This window comes from Schistocerca gregaria, chromosome 3, assembly GCF_023897955.1.
Source record: "Schistocerca gregaria isolate iqSchGreg1 chromosome 3, iqSchGreg1.2, whole genome shotgun sequence".
Taxonomy (NCBI): domain Eukaryota; kingdom Metazoa; phylum Arthropoda; class Insecta; order Orthoptera; family Acrididae; genus Schistocerca; species Schistocerca gregaria.
The window spans coordinates 235,913,191-235,935,582 of NC_064922.1; the positions used below are offsets into that span (position 1 = coordinate 235,913,191).

The window sequence follows — 22,392 nt, forward strand, 5'->3', positions numbered from 1 at the left end:
GAAAAATTATGGCTGTAGTTTCCCCTTGCTTTCAGCGGTTCGCAGTACCAGCACAGCAAGGCCGCTTTGGTTAGTGTTACAAGGCCAGACAGTCAATCATCCAGACTGTTATCCCTGCAACTACTGCAAAGGCTACTGCTCCCTCTTCAGGAACCACATGTTTTTCTGGCCTCTCAACAGATACCCCTCCATTGGGGTTGCACCTACGGTACGTCTATCTGTATCGCTGAGGCACACAAGCCTCCCCACCAATGGCAAGGTCCATGGTTCATGGCGCGGGGGGAAGGGGGGGTGACAGTAGTCCATATGCAAACACAATGTCCAGTGGTTAAAATGTGTGTTTTTAGTTAGTAATGTTTCTGCTGGTTGTTTTTCTCCTAATTTACCTTCAGGTACATAGCACACTGGTGAAGCAATCCTTGGAAAAAGTAGTGGAGTTTGTCCTGTCTAAGTGAATCAGTGTGAATGAGCTTGGTGGCAAATATATCTGTTTGTTTCCAGAATGAGATTTTTCACTCTGCAGCAGAGTGTGCACTTATGTGAAACTTTGTAGCAGATTAAAACTGTGTGTCGGACCAACACTCGAGCTCGGGACCTTTGTCTTTTGTGGGCAAGTGCTCTAGTATCTGAGGTATCCAAACATGACTCACGACCTGTTCTCACAGCTTCAGTTCTGCCAGTACCTCATCTCATACCTTCCAAACTTCACAAAAGCTCAGCAGCTGTGGCTAAGCCATGTCTCTGCAATATCCATTCTTCTAGGGGTGCTAGTTGTGCAAGGTTCTCAGAAGTGCTCCTGTGAAGTATGGAAGGTAGAATTGAATCTGTGAGGATGGGTCATGAGTCATATTTGGGTAGCTCAGATGGTAGAGCTCTAGCCTGCAAAAGGCAAAGTTCCCAAGTTCGAGTCTCGGTCTGACACACATTTTTAATCTGCCAGGAAGTTTCACATTTGTTTGTGTTTTTAGTAGAAATTATAAAAAAATAATATGTAATATAAATATATTGTAATTACCTCTTCTAATATGCTTGTTTACATATAGCTTTGTGTGTCTAATACAATTACATAAAAAGATTCCAGGGCGATTAAACACTGATAATGTTACTGCATATAAGCTACATTGAATTTTTGGCTATGGTTTCAGTGTCCTATGGTATCTGCCATAATTATGGAAAAAATGGCTTTTTAAAAAACATTATTTTTCATTTAATGATGCTCCAGGTAATTTCTGGTTCAAACATAAAGTGTTTGATTTTTTGGGAATGGTGCATACCTTCTGCTTTCAGTTATTCTTGCGTGCACGTATTGCACATGACTGATATACTGCAGAAGTGATATAGCAGAACTGGACATATATAAAGCACTAAGTTAGATACTAGTTCTATAGTTATGGCAGACAGCACTGAAATGTTACCTACTGCATACGTGACTTGGTACAAATAATACAGGAAGTATATAAAGTATATAAGTGTCACTACACATACACAGGGAATTCTGGTAAATACTAGTACTTGTTCAGGAGTAGTATCAGTAATTTTGTGTTCAGAATATTCTCCCAACAGCTAGGAAACTACAGTAGGAGAAGGGATAAATAACACAGGCAAATGAAATTTTTTTAAAACTGTTTTTACTTTGATAGCTGATCTTTATAGATTTTTATGAGCTGAATCCAAATCTAGCCTTAGTTTTTTTGTATCACCCAAAATTTTTGAGCCATATGCTTTTTATCATATAGTATAAAAATCCTATGTTATACAGTTAACTGGAAAATTAATGAAATGCTTTTCTACAACATAAGCATGGTTTGTATTTACAGTAAGCTACTTAAAACAATGATGTGTGTTAAGAGGTTTCACCTGTCAGCTGGAATTGGTTTGTATTTTCTTTCTCTTTTTTCTTTGAAGTTTCTTGTGTAGCTTTTTCTATGATGAGTCGCTTGTTGAACTTCCCAGTGAAGTTACCAACAGTAGTCCTCCATAATGTTCGTGTTCCAGCAGTCTTCATATTGTTTTTCCATCACTTTAATGTCCTAATGAAAATGCTCTCCTTGCTCCTCACTAATATCTCTCATATTGACCAGGAAGCAATCAAGGTTACTGTTCAAAAAGTGAACTTCTCCCATATTGACCAGGAAGTAATCAAGGTTACTGTTCAAAAAGTGAACTTTCAGGCTCAATAAACATTCTTAAGTTTTAAACTTCTTTAACATTGTAGCTATAATAGGAAGATATTCCGGGTCTTTTTCATGTCCTAAGAACTTTGTAACGACTTGCTTGAATTATACCCATGCTTCTTTCTCATTTAAAGTAATTTTGCGTACAAAGTTAACATCAAACATCAATTTTCTAATGTCAGGTCCGACAAAGAGGCCTTCTTTTAGTTTAGCTTCTGAAAGGAGTGGAAACTTTTGGCAGAGATACTTAAAACATTGTTCATCTTTAGGCAAAGCCCTTACAAACTGTTTCATTAGACCAAACTTTAAATGTAGAAGTGGTAGGAGTAAGTTTTTTGGATCTACAAGGTTTTTGTGTAGAATGTTCTTCTCACAATGTTTTAAAGACTCCCTGCACCAGTGTTGATCCCTAGCCCTACTGTCCCATTCAGACAAGAAACATGTAAATTTGGTAAAGCCACTATGGTGATCAAGGATCATGCATGTTACTTTTAGATTGCCACATATCGTCCAACCATGAGCAGAATAGCCTATTTTATTTAGAACTATTTCTAGGCTTTCATAGCTTTCATTCATATGTACAGAATGTCCAACACGTATAGATGCATACATGTTACCATTGTGTAATAAAACAGCCTTTAAACTAGTTTTGGATGAATCAATAAACAGGCTCCAGTCTTCCTTTTTGTATTCAATACCAAACTCATTCATCAGAATGGGAATGTCTGAGCAGTACACTAAATCACCTTCTTGTTGAAAAAACTTGGAAAATAGCTGCTCTCTCTTTCTATACATGTATAAGCTGGTTCCATCTGCCATAAGTTCTTTTTTTGTAATCTAGAGCCAAGAAATTAAGCTTTTTCTTTTGTTAACTCCAGATCCCTAACCAAATTGTTAAGTTTGGTCTGAGTAAACAATTTGGGCTCTAGAATTTCTGTATTACAATGGAATTCATCATCATCTGGTTCATCTAAATCAGACTGTACATAGAAAATACTTCTGTTGGAATAGAATTTAGATCATCTGGTGGTTCAGGAACCGGCAAATATACACCATGCCCTACTGGTCATATGGTGAACAAGAGGTTAGGGTAGCATATTACCTTCTTGTTTTTCGAATTATGACCAGTAATATCACCAGTGCAAAAGTAGCAAGCATCAAAAAACACACACATAACATACCTTATGTGGCGCTCAATATTTATCTTTATCACTATGTTTAGATCCAAAGTATGATAGATAAATCTTTTCACAAAGTCTGTAATGTTTTTTTGGTATTTTTTAATGACAAATTCACCACAAATATAACAAAAACTGTCAGCAGAGTTTTGGCAACCACGATTACACATTGTACTGAGCACAGGTACAGGAAACGGGAATGTAAGTTTAGGTTGACAGTAAACAAAACACCATCTGTTAACAAAAAAATAAAATTGACCTTTTTGCTAGCAAATGTTTTTCAGCAGTGCTAACAATGTCATCTACATTCATTACACTTGCTTTTTAAATTATTTTAACTACATAAAAGCTGTTAAATTCTTTAAGAAATCACTTAATTTAATAAATTTAACTGCAAAATGTGAAGAGATGGTGGGCAATACAGTTTTTTAAGTATCATATTTGGATTTACCACCCTAAAACATAAGAATAAGGTATTTTCAGCAAAAAAGTTTTTCCATTGTTGGCCTGTGTAATTTGCATGTCTACCTACTCTAAATTTGCACAGACATTAAATTTCTCCTAACCTTTAGCATTCCAGTCACAATCCTTCAAAATCATATGTTACTTTAGTGGTGAAAGGTCCACTACCAACTGTATAATGCTGATATTACTTCAGTTAAAATGAAACTTGTTGGTTATTAAGTATTCAATGAAAAATAGTATCATTTAAAATGAATGAGAAATGAATAGCAGTTTTTAATATTCATATATAAACAGTTCAGTCTTGATAATAATTTTGAAGAGATCTCATATCATTGTAACAGTTTCAGCACAAGGCAGCCAACTCAGTGCTGCACCTTTTTACTCAAAGTCTTAAAAAATCAAGGATTGTTTCTGTTGTTTTGTGACAGGTAATTTGGGATGTGAAGGGTGTTATTTAAAAACATAAGATGAATGTTAACGTTAAGGTCCTGTCCGTACAGAGAGAAGGACGAATGGATGAATGTGTCATTCCCTTTTCAACAAAAGAACTAGGAGCCTACAAAGCCCATCACATTATGTGTGTAGAGGGGAAACCAGTTATGTGTGTAGAGGGGAAACTATGGAAAACGGATGTGGATAGGTGGACAGAGGTTTTGAATATCATTCTTATAGAATGCAAATTCAGTATCTAGACCACTAAACCACCTTGCTCAGTAACTGATAAAATGGTAAAGAATGAAGTGCCCTTAATAGCAACTATTACATGCTATTTAAAAACTTCTGAAACATGTTATAAATGGAGTTTGGCATGTCATTTGAAATATTGCTTCATCTCTAAAGTAATGGGACGATATGGAGTACATAATGCCAGAATTCATTTGTTGTGTCATTTCATTAGATCTCAGCATGAGATTGCAAAGGGAATAAAACACACTTTTATTTTTAGAAATGTTTAGCTCTGAGAACAGTTTGTTATTTTCAAAATGAATAATATTGTAAAATGTACATTCTTACACAAGGGTGCCATTTTCAGACATTCATATGTTCAATTTATTTTTGCCCAATGTATTATTCTTTCATTGCAAAATAATAATTTAATGTAAATTGTAGAGTATTTCATTATTTGTCCAACTGTATATAATTTTTTTTAAATTCAGAAGCATACTAGAAATGGTTCATTTGGTGTAGGCTTACACGACATGAACAGACTGCTACAACAGCACTCTGTTGTTTGGGTGCTTCCGTCACAGCAGCAGGCTCTTAGCCCAGTGATGGCTCCAGCAAAGGCGATCAACCACAAGACAAAAGCAGTGACACAACCAACTGCCACATAAATCTTACATGCCAACAATGTCTGCCAGATTCTGCTCAATCTGAAACAGGAAAATATATGCTGAAGAAAATTCTGATACATTATTATTATTATATCATTATGTGTTGTGTCAACAATTTGGCCTTTGGTCTTCATTTTATGCCTCTTAAACCTTATATTTTTTATTGTTTCATTAAATTATTGAAAATTTTCTATCAGCTCTATCTGTTGTCCCTTCCTCCCTCAATGATAAAAAGTGTGTCAATATTCAAGAATAATTTCCAACTTATCAAAGAAGTTTGTATGCATGAATGAGTAATTACCTACCATAGTGCATCATTGTTTTCAAAGAGTTAATAAAAAATTCATTAGTGCAGTTTTGAATTATGTATACTCAGGATAATTTTTTAATTGAGATCCATTCTCAATATCTTTTTAACTGTTTGCAAACATATTCACATATGTTTGGGATTCTTGAACAGTTGATAACTGTGAAAATGTACATAATTCACTTTTTGTGACCAACAAGTGTGAAATCAATGGTCAGTCATAACTCACTGTGGGTGGTTTGTAGTCCCAAGCAGAGTTATGCAGGATGTTGCTTTCAGCCCACTCAGCCCATCTGTTGCTCACTTACCAAAAAGGGCCATGTGCTAACCCTCCTGGAGTGCTAAGCTGGTGGACGCAGTACAATGTGCCATATCAGAGACAATGGTCTAGCAAGCCAGTCCACCAGTCTTTCGGCTCAACAGCCCGATACACTATGGGCTCTAGTCATCTTTTTCACTGCTCCAGACAATGTACATTACTATGGCGACCTTATGTCTGTCTACAAAGTCCTAAAAGTTATCTGGAGACTATGAGTCATTCCCGCTAACTGCCAATGAATTCTTAAATTATGGTTGTCAGCAAATCCTTTCTTAAGAATGAAATGTCTTTCATCATGCCAGTCTATTTTTGATTTGAACTACTTAGATATCAAAAAGTATTATTGCAAGAATGTATACATTCTGTACTTGTTATTGGTGATTGAATAGGAATGGGTACTGTAACTTGTTGAAAGCGAATAAAAAGAGCCTCCAAAATGAATCATATAATTTCCTTTTTCTTTGTAAAATTTTTGCTCATTATAAAATGAATAGGCCTACATACGATGATGTAATGTTAACTAAATGGACTTCCAACAAAAAATCTGTTACTGGTACTCAGTAGTATAACAAGAAGGAAATAGAACTGAGAATTTAGAGCCATATTTTGATGTTCAGAAGGTCATATGATTTTTTCAGATGGCGCAAAGGGTATGATTTATGGGCTCGTATTATGGAAACATAGATTTAGTTCATGATGAAATTGAAAGATGTCTCATTTTTAATGCATTTGTGCCTGCTTAATGTTAAAGACAAGGACCCTTTCTTGAGGTAATAATCAAACTTAAATGAGCTGTCAACAGAAAACTAAAATATTCATTCAACTACGTACAGTACACAGTAGAAAAATACAACTTATTCTTACTTCAAACTAGCACAAGCTATTTTTTAACTATCTGTTCCTTATTTGCTTCCTTGATAAGAACACTAAATGATGATGGTGACATTAAACAGATGACAAAAGTGAGGATCAAAACTTAGTTTATGACATCCATTATGAAATTTTCGAAAGCTTAGGTTACATATATCTCTCACACTGAGATTTTTCTTTCTAAACAATATACCCATCACAGATGCAGAACTAAATAACATGCTATCCAAGCTGGGTTTTAATATTCGAAGTGCAGATTTTTTTATTCTGTCTTAAGGAACACTGTTCACTAACAATATTCTGATTACTTATAGGAATTAAACACACACATGTAAGTCAACAGTGCATATACTGCCTAATGATTTTATAAATGGTATTTTTGAGAAATAAAGCTCAAAAATTCACTGAAAGTGTATGCAATCTCCCCATGTATCTGTATTATTAAACAGCTATCCTGTAAGCCAGTGCCTATTGTATGTTGCCTAAATAATGGCTTCCAGGGTTCAACAAAAATTTTATTTTCAATATTTTATTTAATTATTAATCAAATTAAAAAATTAAAATTCCATCATAATCTACTCATTAAGAGGTATAATCTTACCTTACATGTTTTTCACAGTAAGATAAATATTTCAGTTACATGCTCTGTGTTCATCTTGAGGACTTTATTCATCCAGTAATTGAGAATGAGAGCACTAGCAACTTCCCACAAATTTTACAAGTACATTATATTTTACAATTTTCAAACCTTTTTTTCAAACTTTTCTCGCTGACAACTTGAACATCTTGACATACCCCCCCCCCCCCCCCCCCCCACAATACAAACACACACACCCAACCCCCACAAAGTGATGAAAGGAAAATAGAAAGTAGTTTACTACTCACTACATTTTCACTGTTAATGCAGTAAAATGTAAAATAGCACCCACAGACATGATGTTTTAATATATTACTTCCTTACTACTAATGCTATTCATAACATGGTTTGCAGACAAAGCAACACATACCGCTGTATAGACATACAAAATTATTTCATTGTCTGAAATAGTGCAGGAGATATGACTTCATCACAGTTTATATTCAACCAGTGTTTGATAATGAGAGCACTTGGCAAGTTCCAACAAACTTTAAGCATAATTTAAACTTTTTCTTGCATACAAACTTAAAGTCAAATATTTAACTCTTCAACTCATTTGTAAAGTAATCAAACATTTGAAGCTGTGTTATATATTCATCAGAAAAAAAAAACATTATGACCACTGCCCACTGCGATATTGGGTGCCACCTGCTGACATTTTAGGCACATGGCATAGAAACAGAAGTGGACATGGATGGGAGATCACCCTAGTGAAGATATGGCGTGCAAACCCATTGAGATAAGCGACTGACAAAGGGCAATATTATGAAAAGGAAAGTTGCTTCTTACCACACAACAGAATTGCTGAGTCACAGGTAGGCACAGGTAAAAGACTGTCACAAATAAGCTCTCAGACAGCAAGGCCTTTGTCAAAAATATTTGTTGTGCCTATTTGTGACTCAGCATCTGCATTATATTGTTACATTCCATCCTAGATTTTCCATTGTTTGATTTTTGTCAAAGGGCAGATTATTATTACACAGAAGCGGTGAACAAGTATTTAAAAAATGGTGAAGCTGGTTGAATGTTCGTGTGCTACTATCATGAGCATCTGCAGAATGAGGAAGAAGGACAGTGAAACTACCATTGGGTGCTAAATGGTTGGACATGCATGATTCTTTACAGAATCTGGGGTTTTTGAGGTTTGTCTGTCCTGTAAAGAAGGATAGATGATGCTCTGTGGCATCTCTGGTCAAAGAGTACAATGCTGGTGCACGCACAAGTGTTTTGGAGCACACTGTTTATTATACATTGTTGAACATGGAGCTCCGCATCAGACCACCTCTAAGGGTTCACATATTGACCCAATGACATTGTTAGCTATGATTGCAGTGAGCATGGCACAATCAGCGTTTGACTGTCAATCAATGGAAATGTGTTGGCTCTTCCGGTGAATCACATTTTTGCTACACTAGGTCAATGGGCGTCGCGACTAACACCATAATTGAAATGAATGGCGGTTCAAAGTGTGCACTGCATCATGGGCACAGGTTGGTGGGAGCAGTATTATGCTATGGGAGACATTCTCCTGCACTTGCATGGGACCTGCAGTAGTAATCAAAGCATTGTTGACAGCTGCGAACCACTTGCATCTCTTAATGTTTGATCTCTCCCCTTATGGCGATGTCATCCTTTAGCAGTTTAGCTGTCTATGTCTTAGAGCCAGCAGTGTGTTACAGTAGTTTGAGGAGCATTATAGTGAACTCATGCTGATGTCTCAATGACCAAATTCACCTGATGTGAATCCTGTGGAGCCCATCTTGGTCGCTATCAGGCACCATCGCCAAGTTCACAAACCAGCAAGCCATTATTTACATGAATTACTTGACCTATACATAGACATCTAATGCTGCATACCTCCACAAATCTACTAACAAATTGTCAGATCTTTGATAGGCAGAACCAGTGATGAATTTCATTCCAAAGATGGCCAAACAAGCTGTTAAGCACGTGGTCATAATGTTTTGGCTCATCAGTGTACATGGGAATTCAATTTTTTAAAGCATTGGGGGTTTACAGGTAGATACTTTAAACAAAACAGATGAGAATGAAAACAGAGTTCCATAGACGAATGCTGGATGTAATGTAGCAGAGGCAACAGACCGGCCCAGCAAGTAACCTCAGCATGCAGCTCAGTGAACTGGAAAAGTCCCAGGCTGGCACAATGGTTTGCTATAAGACACAAAATCTAGTGAAGAAGATGGGCTGGTCTGTTTAGTGTCCATTCAGAACACAGTGGCTGATGAGCAGTGACCAATTTTCATCCAAAGTGATGGGCACATTCATTCAGTTATTCAGAGGAGGAGGCTGATTTTGTCCACTTTTGCTGGTTAGCTACACACTGGGCTGGCAGAATCAAGGCACATGCTATGCAATCTTTCTAAAACTGTTTTACAGAAACTATTCAGTAAAAAAAATCATTTTTGTGTCATTTATAGCTTTATACACTCCTGGAAATTGAAATAAGAACACCGTGAATTCATTGTCCCAGGAAGGGGAAACTTTATTGACACATTCCTGGGGTCAGATACATCACATGATCACACTGACAGAACCACAGGCACATAGACACAGGCAACAGAGCATGCACAATGTCGGCACTTGTAAAGTGTATATCCACCTTTCGCAGCAATACAGGCTGCTATTCTCCCATGGAGACAATCGTAGAGATGCTGGATGTAATCCTGTGGAACTGCTTGCCATGCCATTTCCACCTGGCGCCTCAGTTGGACCAGCGTTCATGCTGGACGTGCAGACCGCGTGAGACGACGCTTCATCCAGTCCCAAACAAGCTCAATGGGGGACAGATCCGGAGATCTTGCTGGCCAGGGTAGTTGACTTACACCTTCTACAGCACGTTGGGTGGCACGGGATACATGCGGACGTGCATTGTCCTGTTGGAACAGCAAGTTCCCTTGCCGGTCTAGGAATGGTAGAACGATGGGTTCGATGACGGTTTGGATGTACCGTGCACTATTCAGTGTCCCCTCGACGATCACCAGAGGTGTACGGCCAGTGTAGGAGATCGCTCCCCACACCATGATGCCGGGTGTTGGCCCTGTGTGCCTCGGTCGTATGCAGTCCTGATTGTGGCGCTCACCTGCACGGCGCCAAACATGCATACGACCATCATTGGCACCAAGGCAGAAGCGACTCTCATCGCTGAAGACGACACGTCTCCATTCGTCCCTCCATTCACGCCTGTCGCGACACCACTGGAGGCGGGCTGCATGATGTTGGGGCGTGAGCGGAAGACGGCCTAACGGTGTGCGGGACCGTAGCCCAGCTTCATGGAGACGGTTGCGAATGGTCCTCGCCGATACCCCAGGATCAACAGTGTCCCTAATTTGCTGGGAAGTGGCGGTGCGGTCCCCTACGGCACTGTGTTGGATCCTACGGTCTTGGCGTGCATCCGTGCATCGTTGCAGTCCGGTCCCAGGTCGACGGGCACGTGCACCTTCCGCCGACCGCTGGCGACAACATCGATGTACTGGGGAGACCTCACGCCTCACGTGTTGAGCAATTCGGCGGTACGTCCACCCAGCCTCCCGCATGCCCACTATACGCCCTCGCTCAAAGTCCGTCAACTGCACATACGGTTCACGTCCACGCTGTCGTGGCATGCTACCAGTGTTAAAGACTGCAATGGAGCTCCGTATGCCACGGCAAACTGGCTGACACTGACGGCGGCGGTGCACAAATGCTGCGCAGCTAGCGCCATTCGACGGCCAACACCGCGGTTCCTGGTGTGTCCGCTGTGCCGTGCGTGTGATCATTGCTTGTACAGCCCTCTTGCAGTGTCCGGAGCAAGTATGGTGGGTCTGACACACCGGTGTCAATGTGTTCTTTTTTCCATTTCTAGGAGTGTATGTCAGCCGAATGGTGACATGCCCATCATGTCGTTAATGGTCATAGTTATTGTGATATTTGCATTTAACTAAGACACCGCATGAAATTAGAAAAAGGTTTTCTAAGAAAAATAGGTGTCACTATGATTTTATGTTTGGTTCAAATTATGTAATACATTTCTGCATATGAAATTTAGGTAAGTTATTGAATTTTTCATCAGATTAGGGTGGGGATCTGTTTCTGTCATCAGCCTTGAGACAACTGTTGTTATGTAGCACACTCATTTGCAGTCTTGGGTGCCAGTAATAAATACAATATGAAATATTCACAACATTCTTCATATAAATGGTTTGAGATATCAAAACGAGATTTTGGCAAATGATAGCACAAAAAGATGAGAATATTTTGCCATGTGATTATTATGGGAGACTACATTAGCTACTATGTTATTCCACTAAATACAGACTTGAAAGAATATAATTTTTAAGGGCCATCAAAACTGGTGACACGAAATACTGTGAGTTTTGGAACAATTTAAGTGAAGACATTACACGTTCATTTTTGTACTGATGATGTGCTTTTTCATAAGCTGTTGACCTTACTTGTCCTCAGTTCCATCACTTAATAAACCACTGTTTCAGAACTCACTCTCAGTTGTATCTACACAGTATGTTAGTGAGATGACATTGTGTAAACTATACAGTGTTTTGGCAAAAGAAGCCAATTGTAACATCACAATAAGAGAAATTTAAGTTTTACTCAGAATTCACCTCTCATGAAGCTTCTCTGAAATTTACAAATGGTTAACAAGTCAGAAGAAAATAAATTGCTGCTTTTGTTGTATTTTCAGTGTAATTATTTTTGGATACTAACAATAGCAGAGGCAGCAGTAGATATTTTTTGATGGTTATCATGCAAGTGTGAGTGTGGAGAAGCTCTGTTTAATATTTACAAAAAAAATATGAGTGCAGGCTTCTGTTTAGAATGGCATTTCCTCTCCTTCAATCATCATTTCCCCTTCAGCATGCTGACAGCCTGCGTGCAACCCCCAACACCAGCACTATCCCCACTGTTTGATCTACAGACTATGAACCTACCAGTCATATTATTCTGCGGATCTACAGACTATGCACCTACCAGCCATATTATTCTGCACCAGCCTAGGCCACGAAACAAGGGCTGCACTGGCTGAAACCAGCACCACACATGACTCTATTCCCAATGCACTAAGTGATATTAAAGTGTGTTAAGTTGTGAGATCATTCAGGAACAGGAGGATGAATGTTGTTGATAAGCAAGTCTCAGGTCAGCCATCCATTATCACTGGAATAGGGTGTCAATTCGTCCTGTTTTTCCTGGGACAGTCCCGTTTTTTACCAAAATGTCCCGCTGTCCTGAAAGTATTTTTGGGGGCGCTCAAATGTCCCGTTATCTTATGGTTCCGCTTGGATAGAGTATTTTACTACTGGTTGTTTGACTTGCTATTAACTGCACAATTATATACACTAGGAAGCGTGTGATGACTTTCAGCATACCCCAAATATGTACCAAACTGTCAAAAATTGCAAGTAATTTTAAACGCACTGTAGGTTATGAATAACAACAAAGATTCTTCTCTTCTAAATCAATCCAATGAATCCATCCTTTCGGTCCAGAGATACTCTACACCACTCATACTTGCTCTCTGGTTTTTGTCACCATACTGTTAATGTTTTGCACTGTGCAATCACTGTTTCATTATGCCAAAATGAAAGTGTAATTTTAACAGCAATATAAAAAGTGAGTTTCCTTTTATCACTGGTAGTGGAGAAATTGTAGAATGTATGTTGTGCAGATCAAAATTTGCTATTGATCATGGTGGAAGGTTTGACATTGTGAATCACATTAAGATGAAGAAACATCGCATGAGTGATCAAATGAAAAGAGCAAATAAATGCGTGAGTGACTACTATGTAAACTTAAAATCAGTAACAGAAATGGATAGGCAGTTGACAGCACAAGAAACTACGTTTGCATACCACAGTGCAATGCATAACCATAGCTTTAAGTCAATGGACTGTACTACAGCAGTTGTTAAAAAACTTTTCAATCCTAAATTCACATGTGGACATACAAAATGTAATGCAATAACTTCAAATGTTATTGCACCGTATGCAGCTCAGCAGGTTTTAAATGAACTGAAAAGTGCTTGATTTATTTCTGTAATGATTGATACATCGAATCATCTGGATTTGAAGTTGGTTCCTCACTTTATCAGGTATTTTCAGCCTGAAAATGGCGTCACAGTGAAAGTGCTCAAATTGCTTAATTTAGCTGGAGAAACTTCAGATTTGCTTCAGAATTATGTGCTGGATGTTTTAAAGGAATATGATCTTGAGGGAAAGGTGACTGCAGTTTCTGCAGACAACACTAGCACCAATTTTTAACTGCAACAGAACACAGTGAATAATATAGCAGGTGTTGGCTGTCCAGCACATGTGGTGCACAATTCCTTATAAACTGGCTCAGATTGCCTACCCACCAACTGCCAATTAATTGTAAACAAAATCTACCAGCATTTCCACATATATACAGTAATGGTTGAATCTCTGAAGTCATTCTGTAAGTTTACTGAAACTGAATACAAAACTGTACTTGGGCACAGCAAGACAAGGTGGCTATCTCTGCTACTAGCAATGTAAATAATTGTAGAGATATTTCCTGCTTTGAAATCATATTTCATTTTCCTTGATAAGTGTCCTGTTATCCTTAAACAATTCTTTGATAACTCTGTGTCTATTGTTCTTCTACATTTTCTTGTTAGCCAGCTAAAACCTTTCTCCACAACAATTAAATGTATTGAGAAACAAGAAATCACAATAGTGGAAGTTTATCGAGAAACAAACAAATTATTGGGCAAATTACAATGTACAAAATCTGAAAGATTTCTCACATACTTTGTACATGAGACTCTAAGAAAGCTGGAAGAAGAGGGGGAAATTACTGTAGAACAATTTCATATTTATGCTGACATATTCTATGACTCTTGTATTGTGTATATTAAAGAATGGCCTTTACCATTTCTCACACCTTTTAAAGCATTTGACTGGGTTAATACTGAAAAGGAGCAGCTACAGTGGAAGGATATTCAGGACTGTTGTGTTTTTGTTAAAAGTATTGTACCAAATTTTCCTGTTGATGCAGATGACTGTTAAATGAATTTTCATGTGCACAGAACTTCATAAAAAGTGAAGAAGGAGACAAAGAAATTGTTAGTGCAACGTGGTGTAAAATATTTGCTTATTTCAAAAGCAAAAACATTAATATGATAAACACGATTCATTTGGTGGAGTTTTGTCAGGCAATTCCTGGGTCAAATGCTGCCGTGGAACATGTGTTTCCATTAGTGAACTCCTTTTGGTCAGATGAAAAAAACAGAATGAAAGTTGAAACAGTGAGGGCCTTGCTCATTGACAAAACACACTTTAATGGTGTATCGTGTACTGACTTTTATGATACAATTTCAAACGAAAGTGCACTTCTTGATAAAGTACATAAAAGTGAAAAGTACAGTGATAGTGTGGCAGAATAATTGTAAAAAGTGATTTGGGATCATCTGCATGCAAGTTGTAAAGGTAAACTTGTATGTGTATTAAATTTAGTCAATACAATATGTATGTCCCATTTTTTTTTCTTCATTGTCCCAGGCTTTTCTGTAATTTATTTTAAATGTCCCCTTTTTCAATGAAAATAAAATGGACGCCCTACACCGGAAGTGTAGTGAAAGCACTTAAAACAAAGGAAACAGAATATATATTATAACTCTGCTCCATTGGGAGTTAAAAAAATGCCCAGGGTCCATCCATATGCTAGCAGTTGTTAGCAGCCAAGATGATGGATGTCTGCACTGTGATTCATGTCGGTGGGCTGCTTGACTACATCGGCTGTCTTTCACATCTTTCCTTCATAGCCAGTTGTTGTGCAGCTAGCACATGAACCTCCATAAACTGTATATGCAGGACCGGTTCAAGAACACCTTCCCACACAAGCCCTATTCCTCAACCCCCCCCCCCCCCCCCGCCCACCCTCTCCCCCAGTCAAATACCCTTTTCCTCACCCACATTCAACTGTGTCAGTTTGTGATATGGGCTGAATACAAAATGTGCATGCATTTGGGCAAGCCTCTCATAATGGATCTGCAAGTAGTTGCTAATAATTCTGGTACCTTCTGTATATAAACCTGGCATGTGTGGGCCCCTCTCAACTTGGACCCCATGTGGTGACTTAAATCAGTTGGTCTTTTAACCAGCTCTATGTATATATTTCCTGCATTCAGTGTGGTGTTCTTTCACCACATATTTATCATGCTGTCCAAGCTGCATGTGATGCTCAGGGGATGCCAACCATTGTGAGCAGCAGTATCTGTGGCACAATAAACTGCAGTCCTGTTAGGCCATGATCCTGCACCCGCCACTGTTGAATCCCAACACATGCTTGTAGATGTTTCTGCTTCATAATACTATCCTCTCACAAACAAACAACACTCAAATACTGTTTCTGAATGAAAAATTCATAGCGCAGTTTTTTCTTATACAGGGTGAAGTGAAATTCACGCACTCAGGCATTGCAGTACGACTCCTCACATGCCAGCAATAAAAAAGTCTCTCACAAAATTTCGCCTGGTGAGTACATCCAGCAGAAAAAAAATGTTAAAGAGTGGCAATCTGGCAACACTGTAACAACATGTATTGTAACTAACTCTGTCAGCACATATCAGTTATGCTGTACAGTTGGTGCAGCGGATAGTTTTGGGATAGCATGCAGGAAGTTGAGGGTTTGATACTGGATTAGGGCACGTATTTTTTATTTGCTAATTTCATTCTGACATTTCATACTGTAATACACACCATTTTTTTAGGTCACGTGTATCCTAAATTCAAAACATTTTGTAATGCTGAAAATAAATACATGGTTAGACAAATAAGAAATAGACAGTGGAACCAAATGACCTGCCACAGGATAGAATAACTACAAAAACAATACCAATTTTGAGATGCTACAGATGACAGTGCAGTACAATAACACATCTATTTGTCATTTATACTAAAGATGTTGCACATTAGCAACCAATGACAATAATAATGCCCGTATTAATGACCACGTGACCTTCACAACAGAACACATTGTCCTCAGAACAACAGATGTTCAAAGCGACCTCCCTGCACATCCAAAATATGCGCAACCCACTGAATCATACAGCTCTGGACTCTACACAGCAAAGCTGTGTCCACAGTAACAAGAGCAGCATGAACATGTGCTACCAGTTCTACCACATTCAACTGAGTAATAGAGTACAGGTGCTTCTTCATGTGTCCCCACAGGAAGAAATCCAGGGGATTTAGGTCAGGTGGACACAGTGACCATACAATTGAACCTCCACGACTGAGCCATTTCCCTGGAAATGTTCTGTCTAAATACTGTCACACATTAATTCCAGAGTGTGGAGGTGCACCATCATGTTGGAACCATATCCTCTGTTGAACATGTAGTGGAACATCTTCTAGTGCATCAGGCAGATAGTCTGAGAGGAATGCATTATGCCTTCATGCAGTCAGATGGTCAGACAACATGCAACGGCCCAAACACCTGTTGCCCAATATTCCGGCCCAGACGTTGATATCATAGTAAACTTGATATCGACAGTCGTGGGTGATGTGTGGGTTAACCTCACACCAATGGAGGCACTGTGCATATTGAAGACACTTCATGACTGAATGTTGCTTCATCTGACCATATTATGGTGTTCATGAAATCATCGTTGGCTTCCTGTTGTTGTTGGAATCATTCACAGAATTGCATCCGCTGATTGTTGCATGAAAGCATAATGAGAGGGGTGCAGACCACATTTGTGCAGCATTTTAACAACTATGCATTGTGAGACACGCAGCTGCCTTGCTACACTATGTGTACTTCACTGATGTTGTTTGTGTGTGATCTCCAGAATAGCTTCCTCAGTAGCTGGAGTACGGTAAGTCCGTGGACAACCACTGTCATGCAATGGTGGAAGGAGAGAATCTGACTCCTGAAGGTGCAGTTCCAGGTGACAAAACACATTTTTACCTGGATGGCATTGACGAGAATATCTAACAGCATCCTCACAAAAAGCAACACCAGTCCAGTTATCAGAAGAATATCCACATATTCATCACTAGTGTATGCCATATGTCTACCCTACTGGTTTAGAGGTTTACAATGAGAAAATTCAATACGTGTATGAATGTACATTGGAGTCTATTACGGGCAGTTTATTCCACTTGTGACTAGTCCCTGTCTGGTGGACAACACATACAGTATAAACACACATGAGTCCTGTGCACTGTTGCACCTAACATGCAGTACTTCTCTGACAGATATTGTTCTGCATGATTCATCTTGACACCACTAATTGTGAAAAGTTAGGTTTCGAATTACACTGTTTACCTAACAGTAATAGATGTGATGTTTCCACAATCCCATCAATAGAATAATAATAATAATAATAATAATAATAATAATAATAATAATAATAATATTGTATTGAGATACATACTAAGCAGCATGCAGTTACCAGACTCAATGTTGAAAGCATAATTAGTGGGACCATGGTGATAACACATAAATAGTAACCGAGGTTGGACATTATTCGCAAAGCAAGTTGCTAGTCCTACTGGCAATGAAACTGAATGAGGCAAGAATAATAGTTGGTAATAATCTATGGGACCATTGGAGGAGGGTACAAGGAAAGCAGTCTTTCCATCTAGTAGATTAATTGGTGCAAATAAATTCCCACCCACAACGTGGAAAGGGCTTCTTCCAAAGCTGACTAATCTTCCATTTACACAATTGTAGTATGTAAGTCCAAATGTTTTCTAGTGGCCCCACTGCAATCGCTGTTGATGATGAAGATGCCAGATACTGTACCACATGGACTACATTTACCAAATAAAATACATATTTCTCAACCCAAGATCGAACCATCGACCTCCTGTAGGCTAACACAAAACTCTATCCTGCACCAACTGCTCAGCAAGACTAATATGTGCTGACAGAGGTAGTTATCATACATGTGGTTACAGCATAGCCAGACTGCCACTCTTTTAAGTCTTTTTTTCTGCTGGATGTACCCACCAGATGAAATTTTGCGAGAGATATTATTTTATCGCTGACATCTGAGGAGAGGTGCTGCAAAGCCTGAGTGGATGAATATTGCTTCACACTGTATACAGATTATAGATTACATTACTCCTATCTTCTTTGTGTGGTTGTGCAGAAATGCTAATTGTTGGTTGACTGCAGGAGGATACAGGAAACACTGGATAGAATTTCTATTTGTTTTTGTGAATGGGGCATGCTCCATACATTGCAAAGTAACCTAAAATAAAACAAGCATGTAAGGTCACATGAAGGGGTGGCAAATGGATGATTTCAATTTAATGGAAGAATTCTAGGAAGTAGCTTATGTATGAAACACTTGTATGACCTATTCTTGAGTACTGTTCAAGTGTTTGAGATCTTCATGAGGTCAGGTAAAGGAAAGACATTGAAGTGATTCAGAGGCACACTGCTAGATTTATTACTGGTAGGTTTAACCAACACCTATTATGAAAATGTGCCATTAACTGAAATGGGGAACCCTGGAGAGAATAAGACATTCTTTTTGTGTAACACAATTGAGAAATCTTAGAGAACTAGTATATGTGACAGACTGCAGACTGATCCTACTGTCACACATATACAAGTTATCACAGGGAAAAAACACTGAAAATGCTTAGTATGGTTTTTGGAAAAGCAAACAGTTCAGTTTTCCAGAAGGAACCCATATCCAGAAAAGCATAGCTTGGGCGCTTGAGAGCACTGAAGTCTAAGAATGAACCCCTTAGCCATGTGTGTACTGGTGAACTGCAAACAGATGACCTGAGTCTAAAAACATCCCTGCACTTGTGCTGCACTCCTTCACACAGCCGTTGTGTGTATACTACAATGGAAATTGTGTGGCCTGCCAGTGCAGTATTATTGTTGACAATAGTGCAAAATGCATCAGTTTGCAACTGTGGAAATGACTGGCATGATACTTGCATATGACAAAGTGAACTGAAATGGGAGAGCTGCTGCAAGATTGTATGCCAAACATTTTACAAACAGACATACCTCGCATTGTTCCATGTTCATACCCACTGAGTGATGCCTCAGAGAAAGTGGAAAGTTGCACATAGATATTTTCTGCATGAGGTGTGTCCATTGTACAATAAAATACTAGTGCTTAGTGCTTGGTACTTGCAAATAGTCTACTCTGGTAGATGCTTAAATGTGATGCGGGTCATCCGCACTTGGTTCAAACACTACAGTTGGAGGAGAATATGTTGACAATGTTCAAAGAGCACCCAACCGTCAGCACTTGGCAGGTGGCACAGGTGCTGCACATCAGTAAAAGTGCCACATATGGCATGTTGTCCAAGAACACTGGCTCCGTTGCAGAAAGTGCAGGCATTATGGGAAGAGGAATACACACAACAGGTGGAGTTTGTACAGTGGTATTTACAACAATACATACTGTAGCCACAATGCCTGAGCTTGGTGCTATTCACAGATGAATGCACTGTTGCTGGAGTGTTACTGGAGATAGTATATTAAACTTGCACAACATGTTTGGGTGAACAAAAATCTGCATGCACAGGTGATTCAAAATCGCCAATGCAGGGTCAGTATTAACATGGGGGCTGAGATAATTCATGATCTACTGCCAAGCAGACTAAGAGGACCAATCTACCTCAGTCTTATTAGAGATGTTTTGCCTACCCAATTGTATGCAGTGCTACTAACTGTACTGATGGACATGTGGCTGCAACACAGTGGAACTCCTGTACACTTTGATGTTGATGTGCACAATCACTTCAACATCACCTATCCCAGTCGATGGTAGTGGTGGAGCAATTACATGGCTAGCAGTTCTGCCAGATCTGATACATCTCAACTATTTTCTGTGGGGTAGTGTGAAGAATATGGTACATGGCACACCTGTAATGTCACTGGAGGACATTATTGCTCAAGTCCACAGAGTGATTGAAACACTTCAAACACAACTCAACGTATTGGCTCAAGTGCATGAGGCTCAGCACCACCAATGTTGGCTCTGCATTGATGTAGGAGGTACACAGTTCAAAGGTTATGTGTAGTGCAAACACCATGATGTGCTACTCATGTTGGGTTTATTCATGTAATGTGGAACGTACACCCATCTCAAACTTTGAAGCTCTCCATGTCCAAGCCGTTCATTTCTGGAAACACATTCCTTCTTAAAACCCAATCAGTGTACCTTCCCACTCAACCACACAACACTTTTTTTTTTTTTTTTGGCAGCCTGTATATCTTGCATAAAGAATGTGAAGTCAAGATAAGAGAAATCAGGGCTTGTATGGGAGCAGATACACATTTGTTTTCTACATTTGTCCATTTACAAGTGGAACAGGAAATGGAATCTTCAGTAGTGGTACAAGGCAACCTACACTATGCACCATATGGTGGCTTGTGGTGTTTGTATGTGGATGTAAATGTAGATGTGTGTTCAGTAATATAGCATAAGTCATACAAATTTGACATTTATTGCTTGCTGCCTTTATAGTTTTACAGCTAGGAGAATCAGGGGAGGAGTGTACTGACATAGAAGGTGGGGACTTGACGCGCTGGAGGCGTGCCTCAGCCACCAGCAGCTGTCGTGATGCCACATCTGCCACGGCACCCTTCTTGCGGCGCAGCTCCGCCACGAATGATTTGCCATCCTCGGACTTGGCCAAGCCCAGCAGCCAGTCCTTCTCTGATGTCTCCGTGTAGGACCAGTTTGGGTCTGCCTGTGTTAACACCACATTTCTGAACAGCACTTGTGCAGAACTAGAACTATACAACAATTTTACATCTAGTTCTGATCTAGTCATGCACACTGATGAGCTAAAGCAATCTGCCCACTGCTCACCAATAGACAGAATGTTGCCTGGTGACACTGTCATTTACAGCTTTATTAATTTAAAAAAAGCATTTAATGTTTGATGTATCTGTATGTAGTGCCTGGAAAGCTTAACAAATGGAAAAGTTGTGCAACTGATGATTTCTTTAGACTTAAGCGAAATTAGGTCTTTCAAATCCCAGAGAACTGGACGGCCAAGATTCTTGACAAAGTATTGTTTGCAGAGTGGAATTTGAGAAGTAGTAGTACAGATGGAAAGAAGGTCTCTGACAGCTGGCAGCACAACTGCCAGATTTCAATTATGAAGCACAAACAGCATCAGGTAAAAACAAAAGTTGTCTATAAAGCCAAGGGAACACTGAGACATTGTCACAGAGACATATGTAAATCGTGTTACGTGACTGGTTGAAGTAAACAGTTGTGCCAAACCCACTACAACTGTCAGGGATCTTTTTTTGCTTACCCTACAGTAGCGTTTGATTGTGTGAGAGAAATTTCATTGATAAGCACCTGTCATCTTGACTGTGCAATGCTGACTTAAAGAACACAGTATTGAGATCACTGAAGGGGCAGCTATTACATGCCCATCATAAACAATTTGTGTAGGCAATGGGCCTATGTGATAATGTGCTCACACTTCAGTTCTGTAACAGGCTGTGTTTTTATGCATTCATTGAGACAGTCCATCATCACTTTCAACAGATGATATGAGCTTATAGACCTATTATCATTAGATAACATTTGACAGCGACTGGGCTGTACTGCTTCTGCTAGCAATACACCAATGGGAAATGCATGGGCTGTACTGCTTGTGCTAGCAATACACCAATGGGAAACGCATTGTGAACTCCCGCTACATTGCCACTTCCACTGCAGAAAGGATTATGCCTAGGGACATGATTTAGAATGAAAAGTATTGATATTTTACTTATGAGTAGTATTGTGAGAAAAGTATTGTACTCATAAAAGTATAGATACCTAGAATATCAATTCTAATCTTTTATAAAATGGTTAGAGTAGGTACTCTTGGCTGCAATCTGTCCATCTCTGTTTTTAAAATATATCTCTAATGGAGAGAGATAGTTGACTTTCACAAATTTGAAATAAAATAATACAAGCATGAAATCAGACTATATTTTAATTTTCATCATCAGAGATTAAAATTTAAAAGAATTTGGAACTGGATATATGAACTTACAGAACAGGTTACCAGAAAAACAGCTGAACCATACCTAAATGTAAATTAATCAAAGCTTATCTATACTTTCTATTCTTCTCTGTAC

General features: G+C 39.0%; 1 protein-coding gene across 1 annotated transcript in view; it reads right to left on the reverse strand.

Annotated features, from left to right (window-relative positions):
* Positions 1-4,838: 4,838 nt before the first annotated feature.
* The window catches only part of LOC126354689 (uncharacterized), a 59,059-nt gene continuing 41,505 nt past the window's right edge, over positions 4,839-22,392 (reverse strand). The window contains exons 3-4 of the mRNA XM_050004497.1: positions 20,809-20,996; positions 4,839-5,190 (exon numbers count right to left, since the gene is read on the reverse strand). Of these exons, the coding sequence (XP_049860454.1) occupies positions 4,971-5,190; positions 20,809-20,996 (408 nt within the window). The 3' untranslated portion in view covers positions 4,839-4,970. The remainder of the gene's footprint in view (positions 5,191-20,808; positions 20,997-22,392) is intronic.